General features: G+C 47.2%; 1 protein-coding gene across 1 annotated transcript in view; it reads right to left on the bottom strand.

The window, feature by feature from the left end:
• Nucleotides 1–4,875: 4,875 nt before the first annotated feature.
• The window catches only part of LOC140428791 (uncharacterized), a 168,346-nt gene continuing 146,193 nt past the window's right edge, over nucleotides 4,876–27,028 (bottom strand). The window contains exon 7 of the mRNA XM_072515479.1: nucleotides 4,876–6,355. Coding sequence (XP_072371580.1) covers nucleotides 6,312–6,355 — 44 coding nt within the window. The 3' untranslated portion in view covers nucleotides 4,876–6,311. The remainder of the gene's footprint in view (nucleotides 6,356–27,028) is intronic.

Raw genomic sequence — 27,028 nt, 5'->3', positions numbered from 1 at the left:
CAAGGGGACGTGACCAACTCATGGGGATGAAGGGTCTCCCGTGGTTGGGACGGCTGGAATCGCTGACAGTGTTGGCAATGTCCTCATTTATACCAGGCCAGTAGACGCCTCTCGGGCCCTCCGTCGGCCCTTCTCTATGCCGAGATGGCCCTCGTGCAGCTGCTCCAAAACCAGGTGATGCATGCTGTGTGTGATCACGATGCGGTCCAGCTTCAGGAGGACGCCATCAACGACTGCCAGATCGTCTTGAATATTATAGAACTGCGGGCATTGTCCCTTGAGCCATCCGTCAGTCATGTGGCGCATCACACGTTGTAGTAGGGGGTCAGCCGCAGTCTCACGGTGAATGTGGATTAGGCGTTCATCCGTGGCCGGCAGATTGGCGGCCTTGAAGGCCATGAGGGCGTCAACTTGGCAAACAAACCCCTCTGGGTCGGATGGAGTGGTGACTGCCCTGGACAGAGCGTCGGCTATGATCAGGTCCTTACCCAGTGTGTACACGAGCTGGAAATCGTATCTCGAACTTGAGCAGAATGCGTTGTTGGCGAGGGGTCATGTCACTGAGGTTTTTTTGGATGATGCCGACCAGCGGGCGATGGTCGGTCTCCACAGTGAACTGGAGAAGACCATATACGTAGTCATGGAACTTGTCGACACCGGTCAACAGGCCTAGGCACTCCTTCTCGATTTGCGCATAGCGCTGCTCTGTGGGGGTAATGGGCCATGACGCATAGGCAACAGGGGCCCATGACGAGGCGTCATCTCGTTGCAGGAGCACCGCCCCTATGCCAGATTGGCTAGCGTCCGTTGATATTTTCGTTTCCCTTGCAGGATCGAAAAACGCCAATACCGGGGTGGTGGTCAGCTTGACCTTGTGCTCCTCCCATTCACGCTGGTGGAAGCCAGTGGAAGTCCGTCGTCTTCTTAAGTAGGTTGCGGAGAGCCGTGGTGTGGGAAGCGAGGTTAGGGATGAACTTTCCGAGTAAGTTGACCAGTGGGTTGGTTCCGTCACTCTGGAAAGCACTCCTTGGTTCTGGAGGTCCTGCAGCTGCTGCTTGAGGCAGTCCATGAGGGGTGCTGGGACTAGGAAGTTGACCAGTCCTAAGAAACGGAGCACCGCCTTCTTATCCGCCGGCTTCTGCATGGCCGTGATGGGTGCCACCTTGTCCGTATCCGGCCGCACACCCAACCGGGAGATGTGGTCTCCTAAAAACTTGAGTTTGGTCTGGCCGAAAGAACATTTGGCTCTGTTGAGGCGCAGGCCTTGGTCCCGTATTCGCTTAAAAACGCATTGGAGGCGACTGATATATCCTGTGGGGTGGTGGACCAGGTGATGATGTCGTCCACATAGACGCGCACACCCTCGATGCCCTCCATCATCTGCTCCATGATGCGGTGGAACACTTCAGATGCTGATATGATTCCAAATGGCATTCTATTGTAGCAGTGCCTGCCAAATGGGGTGTTGAAAGTACACAGCTTTCTGCTGGACTTGTCCAATTGAATCTGCCAGAAGCCCTTTGATGCATCCAGCTTGGTGAATATGTTGGCTCGAGCCATCTCGCACGTGATCTCCTCACGCTTGGGGATAGGGTAATATTCCCGCATGATGTTACGATTTAAATCCTTCGGGTCGAGACAGATCCGGAGCTCGCCGGAAGGCTTCTTGACGCACACCATGGAACTGACCCAGTCGGTTGGTTCCATCACTCTGGAAAGCACTCCTTGGTCCTGGAGGTCCTGCAGCTGCTGCTTGAGGCGGTCCTTGAGGGGTGCTGGGACTCTGCGAGGTGCACGAACCACAGGCGTGGCGTCCTGTTTGAGCAGGATTTTGTATGTGTAGGGAAGTGTGCCCATGCCTTCGAAGACATCTCGGTGTTGAGTGATGAATGCACTTAGTTGCGCTCTGCAGTCCACATCTTGGAAGTCAGACATGTCCTCTAGAGAGAGGGAATGTACGAATGTACGTGCTGCACGAGGTTGAGGAGCTTGCACGCCTGTGCGCCTAGCAGGGAGTCTTTGAGAAGCCGACGATCTCGAAGGGTAGGGTGACTTTTCGCGAGTTGTGCGTCACCTCGAGTTGGCATGACCCGGTGACGGGGATGACGTTACCATTATAGTCGACCAGTTGCCAATTGGATGGAAGAATTGTTGGTTTGACCCCCAGGGATTGAAATGCTGACCATGCGAGGAGATTGGCGGAAGCACCAGTGTTCAGAGGGAATCTGATCTGGGATCGGTTGACCGTCAGGGTGGCACACCACTCGTCGTCCGGATCAATGCTGTGCACCAACAGCGGCTGGTGCTTTCGATTCGGGGACAACCTGTTCTTGGTTATGACAGCGACTCGAAAAGGCTCCCTGTCCACGGTGTCACTGGTCTGCATGAAGTCAGGATCGGGCTCGGTGAAGGTGGGTTGGATTGCCCGAACATTCCTGCGAGGCTGGTTAAATCGTTGCGAGTTGGCAGGCTGGGCTGCTCGACAGCAGGCAGCATAGTGGCCAAGCCTGCCACAGCGTAGGCACTGTCGCGATTTTGCAGGGCATTGCCGCTTTAAATGGGCGGAGCCACAGTTGACGCACATCGTGACATCAGTGCGTTCATTGCGCCACCGTGCATGCACGGTACGGTCTTGCGTGGTGCGGGCCTGCGCATCGCGTTCCTCCACGTCACCGTCCCATTGTTTGGCGCGTACAGGCGCGGGATGCCTCGGAAAGCAAGCAAAATGGCCGCCCTACTCCAGACTGCGGCCAGGGAGGTGTTCGATCGTTTGGTCCCTTTCCGCCTCATGGGGCCCTTGCCGCGCCGTTTCAGCTGCCTGTATGTAGGAGTAGCGGCTGGTGGCATTCTCATGCAGGACACAGGTCTTGATGGCAGTCGCTAGGGTTAGTTGCTTAACTTTAAGGAGCTGCTGATGCAAGGTGTCCGACATGACCCCAAAAACAATCTGGTCGCGTATCATGGAGTCGGAGGTGGGCCCGTCCTTACCCTGCAAGCGCTGCTGGAACAGGTACCTTTCGAAGCTTTCGTTGACTTCAACACTGAAGTGTGTGTCTAATTTGAGGAGCATTGTCTTGTACTTGGTCCTGTCCTCGTCGTCCGCGAATGTCAGGGAGTTAAAGATGTGGATGGCATGTTGCCCAGCCGTGGAGAGGAGAAGGGCTATCTTCCTGGTGTCCGATGCAGTCTCCCTGTCCGTGGCCTCGAGGGAGAGCTGGAAACGCTGTTTAAATATCTTCCAATTTACCCCGAGATTGCCAGCGATGCGGAGCGGCGGCGGGTTGATGTTCTCCATGCTGTAGGATGCCGGAATGCTGAGAAGTTGCAGGTAGGTCTCACAAGTGCTAAATTGCGGCCACTCCTTGTACCATGTCGTGTTGGGTGTTCTGGTTCACAAACAAGCCAACAATGCTGGAAGTGGTGTAACGCTATTTTATGAACTGTTCAACTATGCTAACATACTGTAAACGTGGGTATGAGCAATACCAGCTTAACTGTGGACCCTTTCCTATCACTAGCTATGGTGAGGCACTCAGCACATGGTGAATGTCTGTGATGCAGGCTGTGAGCTCTGTGCTCTGAGCTGGCTGCTGCTAGAAAGAGCGGGAACTCTCCTGTCCCCTGTCTTTTCGTGCTTGTGCTCTCACTGGTGATTGGCTGCGGTGTTATGTATGCTGGTTAGTCCTACTGCTTGTCCATCAGTGTGTGTATGTGATTGCACCATAATGTACTGATGTATATTATGACATAAACCAAGGGCATTCAGAGCAAATTGATAGGGACAAATACAGATAAGCTGCAAAAATACATTCATTCATTTATTATCCTTTCCCTTGTACTCGCGAGTTAGCAACAGTTAATTGTGTTTAATTCTAAATAATGTTTAAAATTAAGTTAGGATAGTAAATTAAACTTTATGCAATTTGAAATTCTGATTTTCTCAAAAAAAGAACTTAAAATTGCTAGGATTAATCAACCGATGTTTAGATAAGTTTGTTCCAAGACAGTTGATAAGGACAAGTTGGCAGCAATCCAACTTTTACTCCCAGTCCATTTGAATGATATAAAAAAAACATGTTCATCAACAGAGGGAAACAGATGGCATCATTCCAAATTCTCCGCCCACTCAATGCCCCTTTTGTTTCTGCATGGAAATTAACCATTTCAGCAGGCTTTGGTGCACAATGTTGCACATACGTCCCAGATAATTCAGAAGATGTCAAAGACTTGGCAATATACATCCAATACAAAGTTTAAAAAACTTGACCAACCCTTTGATTGCACTCTTTGGGGTTGGCTTTCCGGATGGTTTGGTGGCACAGAAATTAACATTATTCAGGGACTTTTCCTATTTTTGCATTTTTTGGACTTATCATTTACGTTCTGATGTTGCTGACCGGATACTTTGGCTAATGCATGCCTACGCATAGTGCTCCACCAATCCACGGTGTTCATAGTATTCCATATGCACCACCAGCCAATAACATGAAAATGGAAAGTTTCTGTTGATTTATTATTTACTGCATTATTATTTCATGATTAATAATTTTTCATGAATTATGACTAATAATTTTATCACTGAATTACATAATCAATTTTGATAATCATTTTACCAATTATTACTAAATCATATACTCAATTTCAGTTATTTTACTACATAATCATTTTATTTGTATACATGAAATAATTATCAACCTTTTATTACTAATTCTGTCACCATGATATCCATTTTTAATCAGTATATTGTTGCTCTCTTTGGTTGGCTCTTAATTTGGCTCCGTTTAATCACGTTTGCTCAAGGGTCGCCAGGTATCTTTCGACACCGCCACAAGGTTCAGAACCGAATACTGATCAATAACTTGATACACCAGTTAGTAAGTTCAAAAGCAATGCTCATTTATTTACACACAATCAAATCTACTCATGCATAAACTCTACAAACTAGACAACATTATTAGTTTCGGGTGCCCACTCAGTCAGAGGAACAATGGCCGTTGCTCGGTTCTGAGGCTGCTGGGTTGAGCTGTTTACAGGGTAGCAACTAGGAGTGTCTATCTCGTAGCGTGCGTTGACTTGGAACTTACTTGGTCTGCTGTAGCTGCTAGGCTGCTCTCTCTCTTCGGTGAGAGCCAAAGCCAAAGGAGGAAGATTCTCCCTTGGGGAATATCTTTTATACTGAAAAGGGCTTCGCGCGCTTTTGGCCGGCCTTGAACTTGGCCTCAACTAATTGAGTCTTTCTCAATCAGTCGTATCGAACTTCCTCCAATTGAGGGGTGGTTCCCTGATTGCTGGGCGTGTCCTGGTGAGTGTTAGTCTGCTTTGTCTTAGCCTCTTCTGGCGCCGGGGAGGATGCCTTAACATTGTGTATCTAAATGTTTCCCTTTTGTCCCCGGAGATGGCTCATTAGTATGTAGATTGCTTGGCAGTTTCTGTCCTGTCTGAGAGTTTAAGGTTCTAATCAACAGACAGAGCTTGCACCTGCTTGTTTCTTAGTTTTGTCCAATTTTCTCTGCATTCTTTCTGCATTCCCAGATGGCTACACGCCCTCCTTGTGATCCTCTACGCGAAGCGTGAAGGATCACACTACTATGTCGTCTTCATTCTCTGACCACCGGGGCACCCGTATTTAGACTGTCCTATCCTATGCAACACAATTTTACCTAAACCATTTTAAATACATTAATTATCATAAAACTCTACGGGGCGCTATGGCATTAATACATGCATTACAGAAAAATAAAAAACTGGAACCTCTAACTATTCTCAATAAACTATCCTCATTCAAACAATCCAAAAATACAAACAATCCAAAAATAATCTGTACATCTTAAACTGTACAAAATAGCAGCACACAAATTTCTCTGGCCTGGCAGTCAGACACAGAGGTTTACATTTCTTTATTCCATGGAATACATAAAGAAAATGGATACTCTTTAATCCGTCCCAATGGGTTTGGGGGTCTGGTGAAATCCAAAAATGGGGGATCTAAATCTGTATACCGGGGTGCGAGAGCGATATGCTCTCATTCGCGATTTCCTAACTCTAAACGTTTGCACGACACTGCAAAGTATCGCCAGCACTAAGAGTGCTTCGACTACATATGAGAGTGAGTACCAGGTGATAAACTTATCACACTCGGTCGGGGTATTGCTAGCTGTTGCTGGGCTAGTTATCTTGGGGTTCCATGTATTGCAGGGGTGAGGATCATTTACGGTTTGTGTGGTAGGGGTCAGGGGGGTAGCGTCCGCACGCAACTGAAGGGATCCCGCTAAGATCCATGTGAACACGAAGGCTGTCTTCATCTTTGTCGGTCATCTTCTTTGTCTTCCTCTGAGGTTCCTGGGTTTCTGGAGTTCTGTGAACACAAGCATAATTTCTGTTATTATCTTGCTTAAGATCTCGTCTGTCTGTCCGTCTGTCCTTTATTGCCAATTTCCCATTATAATTGGTCACCATCTGTGACACCCTCATTTTTTTTTTTAACTGAATATTTGGACCAGACATCTAAGAAAAATACTGCCGTACTGCGAGCCGTCTCGCAGCCTGTGTGATTTACCATCCCAGTGTTTGAGAACGTAAATGGCATAGGGATGCAACCTAAGGGTTGCTGAAAACAAACAAAAGAATTTCGAACGTAATGAGCCAAAATGGGGTGGAATCCCCGGGTAGGACGGCGATCAATGCCATATGTGCTCTACGCGTGCATAGCTGACCAGAGGGGGGTTCTCAGGCAGGGCAGGGACCAATGCCGTTTCTCCACTGCCTGAGCAAACAGCAAGAACGGGGAAGAATGTGGTCGTCGTAGGGGGCTGCCTCTCGAATTAGGAGAGCAACTATGAGTCGTGTTCTGTCGACAAACTAGTTCCTCTGAACTATTGTCTGGAGACAAACTTGTTCCATTAACAGGTTTCTGGGGACAAACTAGTTCCTCTAACAGCCAGGGGGCTTCAAAGGAGTGGTGACGTGGGGCCGTGAAAACTTTCGGGTTTACGAACAACACTTAACGTGAACAGTAACGAACAAACATTCAACAAAAATGGTGCAGGTTCCATCAGAAAGAACACCGTATCTCTCCATCGGTTCCTTTTTTTTTTCATCATCTGGACACCTCACTGCTCAATCGCGAACAGGGTCGCAAAGGGATTTGTTTGGTGGGAGTCAGACTCTAAGTCATCATCGTCTTCCGGCTGCCAAACTCTTGTCTGTAGTAACCGTGCTAAAGCTGCCTGGGGCGAATTGGGGTCCATCCCATCATTCCGGATGAGCCCGAACGAATTGTCTCGGTGCGAGAATCGCGTGTCGAGGTTGGAGCTACTATGCTTCAATCTGTAATCGTCGGGCGGTGGGTCTGGGTCAGGGGCTCTGATATAAGTGATCTCAAATGGGTCAGTTGAATCATGCTCGGATTCGCTGGGAGTGGGGCATGGTTCAGGGGTATAGTCGTAACATGGTGTGCTGTGGCTGTCGTCATTGTGATCGCTATCACTGTCGCTGCTGGTTGAGGGAAGGGAGAGGCGGAGTCGTGCCTCTGGGGGTGGAGTTGAAGTCATGTCCGAGGGTGGGCTGGAGTGGTTGGGGGAGGGTAGGAATACGTTATCTGTGGGCGGGGCATGATCGTCTGCTGCTGCGAGCAGGATGTGGTGTGTATGGTTATTCTGCGAGCCGTAAGCCTTGAGCTGGATTATATGAAACCACGCAGACTTACCATTTGGATAGGTTATTTTGTAAACTGTGGGGCTGACTTTGTCTGAAATGGAGTATGGTACGGAAAATTTTGGGGAGAGGAATAAACTGGGATTGAAAAGGGAAAGCATAACTTGTTGCCCTACTGTAAACTCAGTGGCGTGTACTGTTTTGTCGAAACAAGCCTTGCTCTGTTTCTTCCTGATTCCAAGTCTCACTGCTGCTGCGAGTTGGGTTGCCTTTATGTTCTGTACCAGTTGTGTAACTGCATTTTCATGCGTGAGGGCTGTAACTGCGGGGCTGGCGAAATCCAGTCCTAATAAATACCCAGTGCCTTTCATGGCACGTCCAGTCATGAGGGTGTGGGGGGTGTATCCTGTGGATGTAGATACCGTGTTTCTTAAAAACATTAAAGCGAATGGGAGTACTGAAACCCAGGTGCTATTATTCTGCTGTACCATTTTCCTGGGGGTGGCTTTCAATGTCCTATTCATTCGTTCTACAATACCACTTGACTGGGGGTGGTATGCGATATGGAACTTTTGTCTAATGCCGAAAATCGTGAGGACGTTTTTCATTACACGTCCAGTGAAATGGGAGCCTTGGGCGGACTCTATACTGCGTGGGAAGCCCCATCTTGTAAAGATGTGGTGTGTTAATATTTTAGCCGTCGTCTTGGCCGTATTAGTTCGTGATGGAAATGCTTCCACCCATTCCGTGAAGGTGTCTATGGCCACCAACACATACTTGTAACCATTTCTGCACCGGGGTAGGGGTCCTACATAATCTATCTGGAGATTTGTCCAGGGTCCATTAACGGGGCGGGTATGACTAAGTTGAGCCTTTTTAGCATATCTGTCCGGATTGTTCTGGGCACAGATTAAGCAATTCTCGATGTAGTGCGTTACATCGGTTTTTAAATCAGGGCAGGGTGGGTTCCATTCCTTGGTGTTCATGATTGTCATGGAACTAACAAATGATCTGGTTCCTGTCCTGGCTGGGAACTATATAAATGCCATCCTTTAAAATCACACCGTCGTGTATGGTGATTGCGTTTCTAAACTTGTCATACGGGGCTGGGAAGGTTCCCTTTAAAACTTCCCCGAGTTTCTCGTCCTCTTTCTGTGCCTTCGCTAAATCCTGAATGTTGGTCTGTGAGACCTGAACTGCGTGTACTGGGGTGCTTTTGGGGGGGTTCCAAAAATAACCATGCCTGGAGCCTGCCTTCGCTAGGGCGTCTGCTTTAACGTTACCAGGGGGGGAAGAACGGTGATGACTGCGAACCTTAATTATTCCGTATTGCTTATCTTTCACTGTCTCTAAGATATGGCGGAGTAATGGGGCTGAGGGAAGGAGTATACCGTCCGCAGAAGCAAATCCTCTTGTTTCCCAGAGTGGTAGGAACTCTGTCAAACTATTACAGATATACAAGCTGTCTGAATAGATGTCTGGTGGGGTCGGGAACGAGTCTGGGTGGTCTACAATATATGCAATCGCTGCCAGCTCTGCTGCCTGCGAGCCTAAGTGTCCTGGCAACTTTAAGGAAATTTCATTTGGGCGCCTCCCTGCGCGTCCTCTACATTTTGTCCGCAACTGGTAATTCTCTCTCCATTTAACACTGTGGATGAGCCATCCACATAAATCCTCAGGGGTGCGCACGTGTCTGTGGGCTGGGGTCTCTGGGGTGTACTACCTGTTTTCCTGGGAGGTGTCTTGGGAATAAAGAGCCTGTGTTCTTTTTGGTGGTGATGATCTCACGTTATACTGCAAATTATCGGCAAGGAAGGTGTGCGTATTGGTACTCTTTACCGTGATGTCCCGTCCCTGCAAAAGAAGGGTCCAATGGGCTGCGCGGATTTGGCTGACTGTGCCATCTTTAAGTCGGCCGTCTAACAATAGCTGTGTCGGGGTGTGTTCTGTGAGGATGATGATCGGGTTGAGTCCTGTAATGTAGGCGAAGTATTGCACTGCCCAAAAAACTGCGAGCAGGTGCCTTTCACAGGCAGAAAATCCTTGCTCCACGGGGTCTAACACGCGTGAGGCGTATGCGACGGGGCGTAATTGGTTGTGGCGTTCCTGGAGGAGCACGGCCGAAAGGGTTCGGTCGGTGCTTGCAACTTCAATCGTGTATGGGGAAAGTGGATCTGGGACCTGTAGTGCGGGGGCTGTGCTGAGTGCTCTTTTTAAAGCGCCCACGACATCTGTATGCTGTGGAAGCCATTCCCAAGGTGCCTGCTTCTTGAGAAGGTCGGATAGGGGCGCTGCTTTAGTGGCGAAACCGTCAATATGGCTTCGGCAGTAGCCAACCAGTCCTAAAAATGACCGGAGTGATGAGACATTGTGGGGAAGGGGCAATTTGATGATGGAGTTAATTCTCTTGTGCTCGATCTCGTGTTTATCACGAGTGATCACTGTTCCCAAGTAAATCACTTTTTCTTTCAGAATCTGGGCCTTCTTGGGGTTGACTTTAAACCAATTTCTTTTAGGAGTGCTGGGAGTTCAGCGAGAAGCGAAATGTGCTCTCCCTTTGTCTGTCTGTAGTAACAAGTCGTCCCTGCTGATTTTACCTGCAGGAAGTGCAGCCATCTCCAGCTCCTCCAAGACCGAGTTAGGAAACTGGAGCTGGAGTTGGATGAACTTCGGATCATTCGGGAGGCAGAGGGGGTCATAGATAGCAGCTTCAGGGAATTAATTACACCAAAGATTGGAGATAGATGGGTAACTGTAAGAGGGACTGGGAAGAAGCAGTCAGTGCAGGGATCCCCTGCGGTCGTTCCCCTGAGTAACAAGTATACCGCTTTGGATACTTGTGGGGGGGGGGACTTACCAGGGGTAAGCCATGGGGTACGGGCCTCTGGCAAGGAGTCTGTCCCTGTTGCTCAGAAGGGAAGGGGGGAGAGGAGCAGAGCATTAGTAATTGGGGACTCGATAGTCAGGGGCACAGATAGGAGATTTTGTGGGAGCGAGAGAGACTCACGTTTGGTATGTTGCCTCCCAGGTGCAAGGGTATGTGATGTCTCGGATCGTGTTTTCCGGGTCCTTAAGAGGGAGGGGGAGCAGCCATAAGTCGTGGTCCACATTGGCACTAACGACATAGGTAGGAAAGGGGACTTTCAGGGAGCTGGGATGGAAGCTCAGAACGAGAACCAACAGAATTGTTATCTCTGGGTTGTTGCCCGTGCCACGTGATAATGAGATGAGGAATAGAGAGAGAGAGCAATTAAACACGTGGCTACAGGGATGGTGCAGGCGGGAGGGATTCAGATTTCTGGATAACTGGGGCTCTTTCTGGGGAAGGTGGGACCTCTACAGACAGGATGGTCTACATCTGAACCTGAGGGGCACAAATATCCTGGGGGGGAGATTTGTTAGTGCTCTTTGGGGGGGTTTAAACTAACACAGCAGGGGCATGGGAACCTGGATTGCAGTTTTAGGGTACGAGAGATTGAGAGTATAGAGGTCAGGAGCACAGAATTGACTTCGCAGGAGGGGGCCAGTGTTCAGGTAGGTGGTTTGAAGTGTGTCTACTTCAATGCCAGGAGTATACGAAATAAGGTAGGGGAACTGGCAGCATGGGTTGGTACCTGGGACTTCGATGTTGTGGCCATTTCGGAAACATGGATAGAGCAGGGACAGGAATGGTTGTTGCAGGTTCCGGGGATTAGGTGTTTTAGTAAGCTCAGAGAAGGAGGCAAAAGAGGGGGAGGTGTGGCGCTGCTAGTCAAAAACAGTATTACGGTGGCGGAGAGGATGCTAGATGGGGACTCTTCCTCCGAGGTAGTATGGGCTGAGGTTAGAAACAGGAAAGGAGAGGTCACCCGATTGGGAGTTTTCTATAGGCCTCCAAATAGTTCTAGGGATGTAGAGGAAAGGATGGCGAAGATGATTCTGGATAAGAGCGAAAGTAACAGGGTAGTTATTATGGGAGACTTTAACTTTCCAAATATTGACTGGAAAAGATATAGTTCGAGTACATGAGATGGGTCGTTTTATGTACAATGTGTGCAGGAGGGTTCCCTGACACAATATGTTGACAGGCCAACAAGAGGAGAGGCCACATTGGATTTGGTTTTGGGTAATGAACCAGGCCAGGTGTTAGATTTGGAGGTAGGTGAGCACTTTGGGGACAGTGACCTCAATTCGGTGACGTTTACGTTAGTGATGGAAAGGGATGAGTATATCCCGCAGGGCAAGAGTTATAGCTGGGGGAAGGGCAATTATGATGCCATTAGACATGACTTGGGGGGGATAGGTTGGAGAAGAAGGCTTCAAGTGTTGGGCACACTGGATATATGGAGCTTCTTTAAGGAACAGCTACTGCGTGTTCTTGATAAGTACGTACCGGTCAGGCAGGGAGGAAGGCGTCGAGCGAGGGAACCGTGGTTTACCAAAGAAGTGGAATCTCTTGTTAAGAGGAAGAAGGAGGCCTATGTGAAGATGAGGAGTGAAGTTTCAGTTGGGGCGCTTGATAGTTACAAGGTAGCGAGGAAGGATCTAAAGAGAGCAAGGAGGGGACATGAGAAGTATTTGGCAGGTAGGATCAAGGAAAACCCAAAAGCTTTCTATAGGTATGTCAGGAATAAAAGAATGACTAGGGTAAGAGTAGGGCCAGTCAAGGACAGGGATGGGAAGTTGTGTGTGGAGTCTGAAGAGAAAGGCGAGATACTAAACGAATATTTTTCGTCAGTATTCACTCAGGAAAAAGATAATGTTGTGGAGGAGAATGCTGAGACCCAGGCTATTAGAATAGGTGGCATTGAGGTACGTAGGGAAGAGGTGTTGGCAATTCTGGACAGGCTGAAAATAGATAAGTCCCCGGGGCCTGATGGGATTTATCCTAGGATTCTCTGGGAAGCCAGGGAAGAGATTGCTGGGCCTTTGGCTTTGGCTTTTATGTCATCATTGGCTACAGGAATAGTGCCAGAGGACTGGAGGATAGCAAATGTGGTTCCTTTGTTCAAGGAGGGGAGTAGAGACAACCCCGGCAACTATAGACCGGTGAGCCTCACGTCTGTTGTGGGTAAAGTCTTGGAGGGGATTATAAGAGACAAGATTTATAATCATCTAGATAGGAATAATATGATTAGGGATAGTCCGCATGGCTTTGTGAAGGGTAGGTCATGCCTCACAAACCTTATCGAGTTCTTTGAGAAGGTGACTGAACAGGTAGACGAGGGCAGAGCAGTTGATGTGGTGTATATGGATTTCAGTAAAGCATTTGATAAGGTTCCCCACGGTAGGCTATTGCAGAAAATACGGAGGCTGGGGATTGAGGGTGATTTAGAGATGTGGATCAGAAATTGGCTAGCTGAAAGAAGAAGGTGGTGGTTGATGGGAAATGTTCAGAATGGAGTTCAGTTACAAGTGGTGTACCACAAGGATCTGTTCTGGGGCCGTTGCTGTTTGTCATTTTTATCAATGACCTAGAGGAGGGCGCAGAAGGATGGGTGAGTAAATTTGCAGACGACACTAAAGTCGGTGGTGTTGTCGACAGTGCGGAAGGATGTAGCAGGTTACAGAGGGACATAGATAAGCTGCAGAGCTGGGCTGAGAGGTGGCAAATGGAGTTTAATGTAGAGAAGTATGAGGTGATTCACTTTGGAAGGAATAACAGGAATGCGGAATATTTGGCTAATGGTAAAGTTCTTGGAAGTGTGGATGAGCAGAGAGATCTCGGTGTCCATGTACATAGATCCCTGAAAGTTGCCACCCAGGTTGATAGGGTTGTGAAGAAGGCCTATGGAGTGTTGGCCTTTATTGGTAGAGGGATTGAGTTCCGAAGTAATGAGGTCATGTTGCAGCTGTACAAAACTCTGGTACGGCCGCATTTGGAGTATTGCGTACAGTTCTGGTCACCGCATTATAGGAAGGACGTGGAAGCTTTGGAGCGGGTGCAGAGGAGATTTACCAGGATGTTGCCTGGTATGGAGGGAAAATCTTATGAGGAAAGGCTGATGGACTTGAGATTGTTTTCGTTAGAGAGAAGAAGGTTAAGAGGAAACTTAATAGAGGCATACAAAATGATCAGGGGGTTAGATAGGGTGGACAGTGAGAGCCTTCTCCCGCGGATGGAAATGGCTAGCACGAGGGGACATAGCCTTAAACTGAGGGGTAATAGATATAGGACAGAGGTCAGAGGTAGGTTCTTTACGTAAAGAGTGGTGAGGCCGTGGAATGCCCTACCTGCAACAGTAGTGAACTCGCCAACATTGAGGGCATTTAAAAGTTTATTGGATAAGCATATGGATGATAATGGCATAGTGTCGGTAGATGGCTTTTGTTTTTTTACTTCCCATGTCGGTGCAACATCAACGCTGTATCGTTCTATGTTCTATGTTCTACATACTCGACCAGACAATCGGGGCGGGAAACTTTTGCTAATCCATTTGCCAGGTGTCGGTGAAAAATGGAGGGGGAGTTGTGGAAGACTTGTGGAAGGCACACTCATGTGTATTGTTGCCCTTGGAACATAAAGGCGAATTTGTACTGGCACGCTTTAGCCAATGGAATGGACCAAAAGCCATTACTAATGTCCAAAACCGAAATTTCTTTTGACTGGAGTCCCTGTTTGAGCATGGTCTCGGGACTCGTGGCTACGGTGGGAGCTGCTGCTGCGGTTACTTTGTTCAGTTCCCGGTAATCAATGGTCAGTCGCCATGATCCATCCAGTTTCCGGATGGGCCAAATTGGTGCGTTGTTTGTGGAGGCTACTGATCTGAGTACGCCTTGATCCAACAAACTCTCTATTACTTTGGAGATTTCTCCCTCTTCTTCCTGGGGAAATCCGTACTGCTTCTGGGGCTTAGGGTTGGGACCTGTAATGTTCACAAAGCCAGTCAAATTGCCACAGTCGTGCTTGTGCTGTGCAAATGCAGCTTCATGTTCCTGAAGGACTGCCCTAACCTGTGTGCCTGCACTAATGGCTCGAGGGTCGAACCAGAAGTCTCCTACTGAGCTAATCCTATTTACGTACTCTCCTACTTTGAGCGTGGCGGGGGCTCATAGAACGTAGAAAAATACAGCACAGAACAGGCCCTTCAGCCCACGATGTTGTGCCGATCCTTTGTCCTGGATTAATCATAGATTATCATAGAATCTACAGTGCAGAAGGAGGCATTTCGGCCCATCAAGTCTGCACCGGCTCTTGGAAAGAGCACCCTACCCAAGGTCAACACCTCCACCCAACACTAAGGGCAATTTTGGACACTCAGGGCAATTTATCATGGCCAATCCACCTAACCTGCACATCTTTGGACTGTGGGAGGAAACCGGAGTACACTGAGGAAACCCACGCACACACGGGGAGGACGTGCAGACTCCGCACAGACAGTGACCCAAGCCGGAATCGAACCTGGGACCCTGGAGCTATGAAGCAATTGTGCTATCCACAATGCTACCGTGCTGCCCTTAAGAACAAATTAATCTACACTATATCATTCAACCGTAATCCATGTACCTATCCAATAGCTGCTTGAAGGCCCCTAATGTTTCCGACTCAACTACTTCCACAGGCAGTGCATTCCATGCCCCCATTACTCTCTGGGTAAATCATAGAATCATAGAAGTTTACGGCATGGAAACAGGCCCTTCGGCCCAACCAGTCCATGCCGCCCAGTTTTTACCATTAAGCTAGTCCCAGTTGCCCGCACTTGGCCCATAACCCTCTGTACCCACCTTACCCATGTAACTATCTAAATGTTTAAAAGACACAATTGTACCCGCCTCTACTACTACCTCTGGCAGCCCATTCCAGACACTCACTACCCTCTGAGTGAAGAAATTGCCCCTCTGGGCCCTTCTGAATCTCTCCCCTCTCACCTTAAACCTATGCCCTCTAGTTTTAGACTCCCCTACCTTTGGGAAAAGATGTTGACTATCTACCTTATCTAGGTAAAGAACCTACCTCTGACTGTCTGCTCTATCTATTCCCCTGATCATCTTATAAACCTCTAGTTAGTCGCCCCTCATCCTTCTCCGTTCTAATGAGAAAAGGCCGAGCACACTCAACCTTTCCTTGTAAGACCTACTCTCCATTCCAGGCACCATCATGGTAAATCACCTTTGCACCTTTTCCAAAGCTTCCACATCCTTCCTAAAATGAGGCAACCAGAACTGTACACAGTACTCCAAATGTGGCCTTACCAAAGTTTTGTACAGCTGCATCATCACCTCACGGCTCTTTAAATTCAATCCCTCTGTTAATGAACGCTAGCACACCATAGGCCTTCTTCACAGCTCTATCCACTTGAGTGGCAACTTTCAAAGATGTATGAGCATAGACCCCAGGATCTCTCTGCTCCTCCACATTGCCAAGAACTCTACCGTTAACCCTGTATTCCGCATTCATATTTGTCCTTCCAAAATGGACAGCCTCACACTTTTCAGGGTTAAACTCCATTTGCCACTTCTCAGCCCAGCTCTGCATCCTATCTATGTCTCTTTGCAGCCGAAAACAGCCCTCCTCACTATCCACAACTCCACCAATCTTCGTATTGTCTGCAAAGTTACTGACCCACCCTTCAACTCCCTCATTCAAGTCATTAATGAAAATCACAAACAGCAGAGGACCCAGAACTGATCCCTGCGGTACGCCACTGGTAACTGGGATCCAGGCTGAATTTTGCCATCCACCACCACTCTCTGACTTCTATCAGTTAGCCAGTTTGTTATCCAACTGGCCAAATTTCCCACTGTCCCATGCCTCCTTAATTTCTGCATAAGCCTACCATGGGGAACCTTATCAAATGCCTTTCCTAAAATCCATGTACACTACATCCACTGCTTTACCTTCTTCCACATGCTTGGTCACCTCCTCAAAAAATTCAGTAAGACTTGTAAGGGAAGACCTACCCCTCACAAATCCTAATCAAGCAGTGTCTTTCCAGATGCTCAGAAATCCTATCCTTCAGTACGCTTTCCAGTACTTTGCCTAGCACCGAAGTAAGACTAACTGGCCTGTAATTCCCAGGGTTATCCCTAGTCTTTTTTGAACAGGAGCACGACATTCGCCACTCTCCAATCCCCTGGTACCACCCCTGTTGACAGTGAGGACGAAAAGATCATTGCCAACGGCTCTGCAGTTTCATCTCTTGCTTCCCATAGAATCCTTGGATATATCCCGTTAGGCCCGGGGGACTTGTCTATCCTCAAGCTTTTCAAAATGCCCAACACATCTTTCTTCCTAACAAGTATTTCCTCGAGCTTACCACTCTGTTTCACACTGTCCTCTCCAACAATATGGCCCCTCTCATTTGAAAATACAGAAGAAAAGAACTCCTATCTCTTCAGACTCAATACAAAATCTCCCGCTGCTGTCCTTGATCGGACCTACCCTCGCTCTAGTCATTCTCATATTTCTCACATATGTGTAAAAGGCTTGTGCTGCCTTTGCCATTTTCCAAACACACTTGTTAACTGGGTCGAAAGAAAGGTTGTGAGAGCTCATGATATCGATCCCAAGGATATGTTCTGCTGTCTGGGGCAGATCAACTAAAATTACGGGGTTCTTCGTAGTGATGTTCCCTATTTGTATCGCTTTTGGGGCTGTCATGTGTCCCTGTTGGAAATGGCCTGTAAAACCGCTGAGTGTGATTGTGTCTGTTGTGGGCTACGTGTCTCGCTGGAACATCGTGGAGGAATTGAGTTGGTGCAGACCCTCCTGTGTCCCAAAGAAATTCTACGGGTTGTCCCCGGACTTTGCCAGCTACTACCGGTCTACCGGACTTGTCCCAAAAGGTGTCGCAGACCCAAGTTGGGGAGCCCGAACACCGTCAGTCGGTGCCGTTCATGTCTGCATTCTCTGAACGGGCGCTAACGCTATGGTTCGGCTTTGCCCTATTCCTGTTTAGGGTGCCTGTCTGTTGGCTTCTCTGCTGCTTCTGGGGCATGTTGCACTTTCGTGCAAAGTGTCCTAGCTGTCCACAGTTTTAACATTCCTGAGCTTTGGGCTGGGGTTGGCTGTTCCTGCCCTCATTTACCCATGCGGGGTTCTGGTGTGCTTTAACTGGGTTCATTTCTGCCTGCTCTTCATTGGGTGTTATAAATGTGGGTTTGCCTGCAATTGATTGCACCCAAGCACGGGACAATCTCTTCAAAACCCATTTTTCATTGTGGGCCTCATCTGAGGGGTCATAATTTGCGCAAGCTTTTCGTCCTGCTTATGTGGCGTTGGAGACTAGAATTCGGGTCCATTTCGCCATATTGTCTGGGGACAAATGGATGCGGGATAACTCTCCAAACACTGCGGTAAAGTGAATCCACAAACCTCCAGCAAACGCTGTGGGGTGTTCTGTCTTCTTTTGCCTACACTTATTTAGGCCTTCTACGGGGTCTCCTCTGTTAAAGCCGATCGCATCAAGGATCGCTGTGTGCATCGCTTGGAGTGTGCCTCCTTCTACATTCTGTGGGTCGGGAACTACGACTGAAGGGTCGAGGCTTAAAACTGTGAGCTTCACTTGCTCCTTTTCGTCCAGGCCGTACATGGTTGCCTGTTGTTTGACTTTCGCGAAAAATTGTTGGGGTCTGATGTGGGAAGGAACGGTGTAATTTTTCCACACGCGTCCCATAATTGAGTCACGGTTAACGGGGTTGTGTAAAGGAAATCTGCTTCTCCTTCTCCTGCGGCCCTGCAGTGTGTGGTCACAGGATTCATGGAGGTGTGTTCTGCCTGTTTGGTTGGGGGTTGGGGCGCTTTCCTTTTCTGGGGTTTTTCCTGCGTACATGTCCCACGTACGTAATTATGGGCAGTCTCGTTCAATTCCTGCCAATCGGGGCCGTTTTCCTGATCTAATTGGGGTCCGAATGTACTTTGAAATCCATTTTGAACAGAAAGCAGAGATTGCAATTCTGAAATTTGCTTCCGGCACTTTGCGTGGTCTACGGAGCTCTGCATTTGTTACATTGTGGAAGTATGGAGTGCTCGTAGTGCTGCTTTTAAATCATTGCACTGTTTCTGCAATTTCTCAACTTGCTGTTCTGTCTCTTGTCTGACCAAGACCGCACGTTGCGTGTCCTGGTAGGCCTTATCATATTGCGTCTCAAAACTGTTCAAATGCGTGAGACAAGACTGATGTGCCCTCTTGGCATTATCCACCTCTCTGTCCCTTGCTGCTAACTGCTCTTTTAAATCTCGATTCTCCATCTCTACCTCGCTCACGTCTACCTCACTGGTTCTATCTCTCTCCTCTATCTCTCTACGGAGCGTCCTAACGACCTCCTCTGTGCCTCGCAATTGGGCCAAACAGGACACGATTGCCATCGGCTTGCGAGCTTTTCCCAAGCTCTTCTTATGGATCTCTGACAGGTTGCCCCACCAAGTATGTCCTATACTCCCGGAACCTGTTTCCTCATTATTGCAGAATTCACTCCTTTCCCTTTGAGATATTTCCTGATCTCATCTTCCCAAACGGGACACTGTCCTACTCTACTGGTCGCTGCGACCTCAAATTCCTGGGGGTTCATAAGGCATTCCATTGCCTTCATTGACATTTTCTCTATCTAGGTTCTCTACTGAATTTGGAACAGGGGGTGATAAAGTGGTGATGTAAACATGGGTACGGCTTACGCTAATTTCCGGCCTACAAAACTCCCAACAGCTTTACGCAACAAAATCTCTCAGGTTTACCTTATATCCCTGTTAGTATGCATGCATTAACACACTTCCGAATCTCAGAGGCTTGATCAGTACTGTTTGACGCTTGTGGTTTTTCTTTCTGTTCCCAATTGGATTCTCAGTTCAAATTTTGGGTTCTCTCGGAGTGGTTAGGCCACTTCTTAAGTCTAGCCCCGTCAGATGTCGCCAGTAAATGTTGCTCTCTTTGGTTGGCTCTTAATTTGGCTCTGTTTAATCACGTTTTCTCAAGCGTCGCCAGGAATCTTTTGACACTGCCACAAGGTTCAGAACCGAATACTGATCAATGACTCCATACTCCAGTTAGTAAGTTCAAAAGCAATGCTCATTCATTTACACACAATCAAATCTACTCATGCATAAACTCTACAAACTAGACTACCATTATTACTAAAGCCTACACTTAGGTTCGGGTGCCCACTCAGTCAGAGGAACAATGGCCGTTGCTCGGTTTTAAGGCTGCTGGGTTGAGCTGTTTACAGGGTAGCAACTAGGAACGTCTATCTCGTAGCGTGCGTTGACTTGGAACTTACTTGGTCTGCTGTAGCTGCTAGGCTGCTCTCTCTTCGGTGAGAGCCAAAGCCAAAGGAGGAAGATTCTCCCTTGGGGAATATCTTTTATACTGAAAAGGACTTTGCGCGCTTTTGGGCGGGCCTTGAACTTGGCCTCAACTAATTGGGTCTTTCTCAATCAGTCGTATCGATCTTCCTCCAATAGAGGGGTGGTTCCCTGATTGCTGGACGTGTCCTGGTGACTGTTAGTCTGCTTTGTCTTAGCCTCTTCTGGCGCCGGGGAGTCTGCCTTAACATTGTGTATCTAAATGTTTCCCTTTTGTCCTCGGAGATGGCTCATTAGTATGTAGATTGCTTGGCAGTTTCTGTCCTGTCTGAGAGTTTAAGGTTCTAATCAACAGACAGAGCTTGCACCTGCTTGTTTCTTAGTATTGTCCAATTTTCCCTGCATTCTTTGCGGGTGTCCATTTTGTAACCGGGACGTGGCCATCCCAGATGGCTACAATATCAATTTTTAATCAGTATATCAATGTTTTAAGCAATTTTTCAATTTTTACTAAGTCCTTTAATCAATATATTATCAAGTTCAATTATTAATATTTTACGATATTATCATTTGATTTGTTTTATTGAATTATTAAGATGTTTGTAACACTTGCAAGGCTTTTCCGATTCTGTTGTTGAAGGCTGTTCTCAAACAAGTGAACCATTAAAGGCAATATGAATGAGTCTCTCTCTATGCTTACCACTGTCCTATTCCATTTATTCCTTTTTTTCTTTAATTCTATTTCATTTTGATTCGTCTCATTCACCTTTCGAATAATCAAAAGGGGGGAACCGATAGAATCGACCTTTTTAGGATATAACAAGTTTAAAGGAATAAATGAGCCAAGATTTAAAATGGCTTCTTAAAATGGTTTGGTAAAAACACACATTTCAAGCATAACAGTAAAAAACTGTTGAAATCCATGAGAATCATCAAGATAATGAAGCCAGACAGACCAAAGACATATTTTGCTAATTTAAGTTTCTAGGCTATATTCCCAGAAACACCTTTCATGACAACGGATGAGAGAGACGTATTTCAATCACCCCATGTTAAAATTTGATGGACAGACATCCCAATCGAATTGAATTAACTGTAATAACTTTAACCCAATCACAGCCAGAAAGGGGAAAGACATTGGTGATAACAATAATCTTAAAAAGTACTGCCGGTTTTGAACAATTCATTCCGGAATCATCTGACTTAATTTCTGAAGCTACTTTCTGCACTTTCGCTTTGAACCGCCATTTTGTTTATTTTCAACTTTTCTGTATCGTGTCTTCAATTAGAAGAAATTATCAAGCGCTGTAATTTGTATTGAATTTAACTCAGTACTCTGTATTTGCTTGGACAAAACAAACTTTAAAAAGCTCAGTGTTTGCAAGAAAACGAACTTGATCAAGAGGCATCTGAAACTAACTGAATAAAAGATCATTTACTTCACGCATGAAGCTCAATTCCAAGATCTGTCGAGTGATATATGAGTGCGGTGACGCATAAGATATATTAACCAAAGTACAGACCCATCTGGAATATTTTGGGAGTAGTGACCACAATTCCGTATGTTTTTGGGTACTTTTGGTTAGGGATGAGCGTAAACCTCGCGTCAAGGTGCTAAACTGGGGAAAGGCAAATTACGATAGCATTAGGCAGGAATTGAAGAATTTGGATTGGGTGCGGCTGTTGGAGGGTAAATCAACATCGGAAATGTGGGAGTCTTTCAAGCGACAGCTGATTAAGATTCAGGATAATCAGGTTCCTAAGAGAATGACGGACAAGAATGGGAAGTTTAGGGAGCCTTGGATAATGAGGGATATCCATATACACCACATCAACTGCTTTACCCTCATCCACCTGTTTGGTCACCTCAAAGAACTCAATAAGGTTTGTGAGGCACGACCTATCCTTCACAAAACCGTGTTGCCTATCTCTAATCAAATTATTCCTTTCCAGATGATTATACATCCTATCTCTTATAAACCTTTCCAAGATTTTGCCCACAACAGAAGTAAGGCTCACTGGTCTATAGTTACCTGGGTTGTCTCTACTTCCCTTCTTGAACAAGGGGACAACATTTGCTATCCTCCAGTCTTCTGGCACTATTCCTGTAGACAAAGATGACAAGGGGGCATAACTATAAGATTCAGGGTGGGAGATATGGGAGGGATGTCCGAGGTAGATTCTTTGCTCAGAGAGTGGTTAGGGTGTGGAATAGACTGCCTGCTGTGATAGTGGAGTCAGACTCTTGAGGAACTTTCAAGCAGTTATTGGATAGGCACATGGAGCACACCAGAATGACAGGGAGTGGGATAGCTTGATCTTGGTTTCGAACAATGCTAGGCACAACATCGAGGGCCGAAGGTCCTGTTCTGTGCTGTACTATTCTATTGTGAATCTGGTCAAAAAGAAAAAGGAGGCTTTTGTACGGTCTAGAAGGGTGGGGACAGTCAAAACCTTTGAGGAGTATAAAGAAAGTAGGAAGGTACTTAAGCGGAAAATTAGGAGGGCTAGGAAGGGTCATGAAAAGTCCTTGGCAAGTAGGATTAAGATGAATCCCAAAGTTTTTTATTCATATGTAAAAAGCAAGAGGGTGGCCAGGGAAAGGATTAAGCACAGTGGGGGAAATTCATGTGTTGAGCCAGAGAAAATGAGCGAGGTACCAAATGAGTACTTTGCATCAATGTTCACCAAAGAAAATTACTTTGTGGAAGATGATTCTTGGGTAGGGTGTGTGGACAGTCTGGGTCATGTTGATATTGAAAAGGAGTAGGTATTGGGTGTAATACAAGACATTAAGGTAGATAGGACTCCTGGGCCAGATGAGATTTACCCCAAAATACTGAGGGAAGCAAGGGAGGAAATTGCTGGGGCCTTAACTGACATCTTTGTGTTGTCATTGGCTACAGGTGAAATCTCAGAGGATTGGAGAATAGCTAATGTGGTACCGCTGTTTAAGAAAGGTAGCAGGGATAATCTTGGAAACTATAGGCCGGTGAGCCTCACGTAGGTAGTAGGTAAATTATTGGCGAGAATTCTCAGGGAAAGGGGTTATACCCATTTAGAAACAAATTGACTCATTAGCGATAGACAGCATGGTTTTATGGTCATGCCTCACTAACTTGATCGAGTTTTTTGAGGAGGTGACAAAGATGATTGGTGAGGGGAGGGCAGTTGATGTTGTTTACATGGATTCAATAAAGCCTTGACAAGGTGCCTCAAAGCAGACTGGTCCAAAAAGTGAAGACATATGGGATCAGAGGTGAGGTGGCAAGATGGATAAAGAGCTGGCTCGGTCACAGAAGGCAAAAGGTAACAGTAGAAGAATGTTTTTCTGAATGGAAGGTTGTGACTAGTGGTGTTCCACAGGGATCTGTGCTGGGGCATCTGTTGTTTGTAGTATGCATAAATGATTAGGAGGAAAATGTAGCTGGTCTGATTAGTAAATTCACGGATGACACCAAGGTTGATGGAGTGGCAGATAGTGTTGAGGATTGTCAGAGGATACAGCAGTGCATAGATAGGTTGCAGACTTGGGCAGAGAAATGGCAAATGGAGTTTGATCCAGACAAATGTGAAGTAATGGATTTTGGGAGGAAATATACAATAAATGGCAAAACTCTTGGGAATATAAAAAGTCAGAGAGATCTGGGCGTGCAGATCCACAGATCTTTGAAATTGGTAACACAAGTGGACAAGGTAGTCGAGAAAGCATATGGAATTCTTGCCTTCATTGGACTGGGCATTGCAAGTCATGCTGCAGTTGTACAGAACCTTGGTAAGGCCGTACTCGGAATATTGCGCACAATTCTGGCCGCTACCCTGCCAGAAGGATGTGGAGGCTTTGGAGAGGGTGCCGAGGAGGGTTACGAGGATGTTGCCTGGTATGGAGGGTTTTAGCTTTGCGGAGAGGCTGAAGAGACTCGGACTGTTTTCATTAGAACAATGGAGGTTGAGGGATGACCTGATAGAGGTCTACAAGATTATGAGGGGCATGGATAGAGTGGCTGGGTAGGCACTCTTTCCCAGGGTGGAAGGGTCAGTCACCAGGGGCCTTAGGTTTAAGGTCCGTGGGGCAAAGTTTAGAAGAGATGTGAGAGGCAGGTTTTTTACCTGAGGGTAAGAGAGTGCCTGGAACGGGTTGCCAGGGGAGGTTGTGGAAGCAGATACATTAACGGCATTCAAAAGGCATCTCGACAAATACATCGATAGGATGTGTATAGAAGGATACTGTACTAGGAAGTGCTGAGGGTTTTGGCCAAGGTGGTATCATGACTGGTGCAGGCTTGGAGGACCGAAGGGCCTGTTCCTGTTCTGTATTGTTCTTTGTTCTTTGGTGTAGTGATATTGGTGCTGGGCTAGTAATCCAGAGTCTCAGGGTCATGTTCTGGGACCTGGGTTTGAATCCCTCCTTGGCAGGTGGTGAAATTTGAATTCACCAGGGCACAGGATGGAGAAGCTGACCTGTACCAAAGGACCCGTCTTCGGGTAATCAATTAGGCGAAAGCTAAAATATCTGCCTCCGCACCTGCTTCCAACCCGGCCGATCCGACACCCCGAATATGGCTTCCAGAGGACTCAGTGCAAGCTTCATGTGCACCACCTGTGAAATCATCCTGATGACCTCCCTCCAATACCCCTCCAGATTTGGACAGGACCAAAACATATGAACATGGTTTGTGGGGCTCCCCCCACAACGCTCACAAATGAACTCTACCCCCTCAAAGAGTCGGTTCATCCTCGACTTTGTGAGGTCCGCCCTATACAGCGCCTTCAGCTGTATCAGCCCCAACCTCGCACACAAAGATGAAGCATTCAACCTGCGGAGCACCTCACACCACAACACCTCCTCCATGCCCTCTCCCAACTCTTCTCACTTTGTCTTAATCCCCTCCAGCGGTGTCTTCTCTTCTCCCAGAATCGCGCCATAAATCGCTGACACCACACCCTTCTCTATTCCCCCTGTCGTCAGCACCTCCTCAAACAGTATGGAGGGCCATCGGAAAGCTCTGTATCTTCTTCTTAGCGAAATCTCGGACCTGCATATACCTAAACATTTCCCTTTGCCCCAACCCATATTTTGTCCCCAGCTCCTTCAGTCCCGCAAACCGGCACCCCAGAAACAAATCTTTTAGTGCCTTTACTCCCTTCTCTTCCCATCTCCGAAAACACCCATCCCACTACTTTGGCTCAAATCTGAGATTCCCCTGAAACGGCATTTCCCTTGACCCCGCCCCCAGTCTAAAGTGCTGGCGCAACTGCCTCTAGACTTTCAGCGTCGCTATCACCACTGGACTCCCCGAGTATTTCCCCGGGGCCATTGGGAGCGGCGCAGTTGCCAACACCATAAGCACCGACCCCCTGCACAGACCCTCCTCCATTCTAACCCATTGGGAGATTCCCCCTCTAACCCAGCTCCTCACCTTCTCAGCATTCACCGCCCAGTAATAATATAGTAAATTCGGGAGCCCCAACCCCCCTGACTGCCGTCCTCTCTGCAACAGCACCTTCCTAATCCTAGCCACCTTTTCCCCCCCAAATAAACAATGTAATCATCTTTTCAACCTCCTTGAAAAATGCCTTTGACAGGAAGATCAGCAGCCACTGAAAAATAAACAAGAATCGAGGCAACACAAACATTTTAATTGCCTGCACCCGACCTGCCAGCGATAGAGGAGGACCATCCCACCTTACCAAGTCTGCCTTCACTCTCCCCACCAAACTAGTAATGTTATACCTACGGAGCCCTCCCCAATCACGTGCCACCAGCACCCCCAGATATCTAAAGTGAATCCCTGTCCTACGGAATGGTAGCCTCCCCACCCCTGGCCGAGACAAAACATAAAATTCACTTTTATCTACATTTCGCTTATACCCCGAAAAGGACCCAAACACTCGAAGCAGCTCCAATATGCCACCCATTGATACACTCGGTTCCATTACATACAATAGCTAGTTGTCCGCATATAGAGACCCAATGCTTTACCTCTGCCACTCCCCCACCCCCCCCACCCCGCACTATCCCTTTCCACTCGTCCAAACTCTTCAATGCAATGGCTAACGGCTCCATTGGGAGGACAGAATTTATGTTATTCATGCGGACACTCTCCCTCGGCTCCCTATACAGTAATCTTACCCAATCTACAAATTGTGACCCAATCCCAAACAGCTCCAGAACCACCATCAAAAACCTCCACTCTACTTGGTCAAATGCCTTCTCCGCGTCCAATGCCACAACCACCTCTGTCTCCCTCCCCTCAGCCAGTGCCATAACCACGTTCAATACCCTCCTAATGTTCAAAAAAAGCTCCACAGCGAGACCACTGCACGTCTCCACACAGAGAACACAGAAAGCCTCCACAGCTAGCTCGTTGACAGACTCCACGACAAACACAACAAAAACAACAACAAAGACAACAACAAGAAGCGTACCAGAGGCACCAAACACAACAACAAGCACGTCAATAACAATAATGACAACAACAATAGAACAACAACTGATACGACCCTGCCCATGAAGGACAATGTTATTGCTCAGCTCATAACAATGGCGAGAGTGCAAACATACCATGGCATGTCAACGCATCTTACCAATTCACGTTTGCTACACTACGGACAAGCAAACCAGCTTTCAGGAAAGATGTCATCAAGAATTGCTACCACAAGCATAAAAAAAAAGAGTCCACCTTAGACAATGAAGTGATTTGACCATTTGAACACCTCCTGATGACTTCTTGGTTATGTAAACACCAGGACACTGACGGCATTCACAAGGGAATGACAACATCAACATCAACACTTCCATAACAGCACAAGAAAGCCACTCGACTGTGTAAATTCATGAACTTTGGACTCATAACTATTATTTGGTATTGTATAATCCTCAACGTCATCATAACTATTATATGGTATTTTATGATCCTCCATGTCATCATAACTATTCTTTGATCTTGTATAGTCGTCACAGTCATCATAACTTGTACATGTCATCACTTATTTACCTGTTTTTGTTCAATTTTTCTTTAACACTGAACAGAAAATATGTAACACGAAAAAAGGGGGGGATGTGGTGATATGCATCACTGTAAATACACAAGGGGTTAATGTAAATACACTACGACTAAGTAAACACTAGAGGGAGCACCAGAGATGTCATGTCAT

This window comes from Scyliorhinus torazame, chromosome 8, assembly GCF_047496885.1.
Source record: "Scyliorhinus torazame isolate Kashiwa2021f chromosome 8, sScyTor2.1, whole genome shotgun sequence".
NCBI classification, from domain to species: Eukaryota; Metazoa; Chordata; class Chondrichthyes; order Carcharhiniformes; family Scyliorhinidae; genus Scyliorhinus; species Scyliorhinus torazame.
The sequence above is the reverse complement of the archived record's forward strand: the minus strand, read 5'-3'. Positions and strand labels throughout refer to the sequence as shown.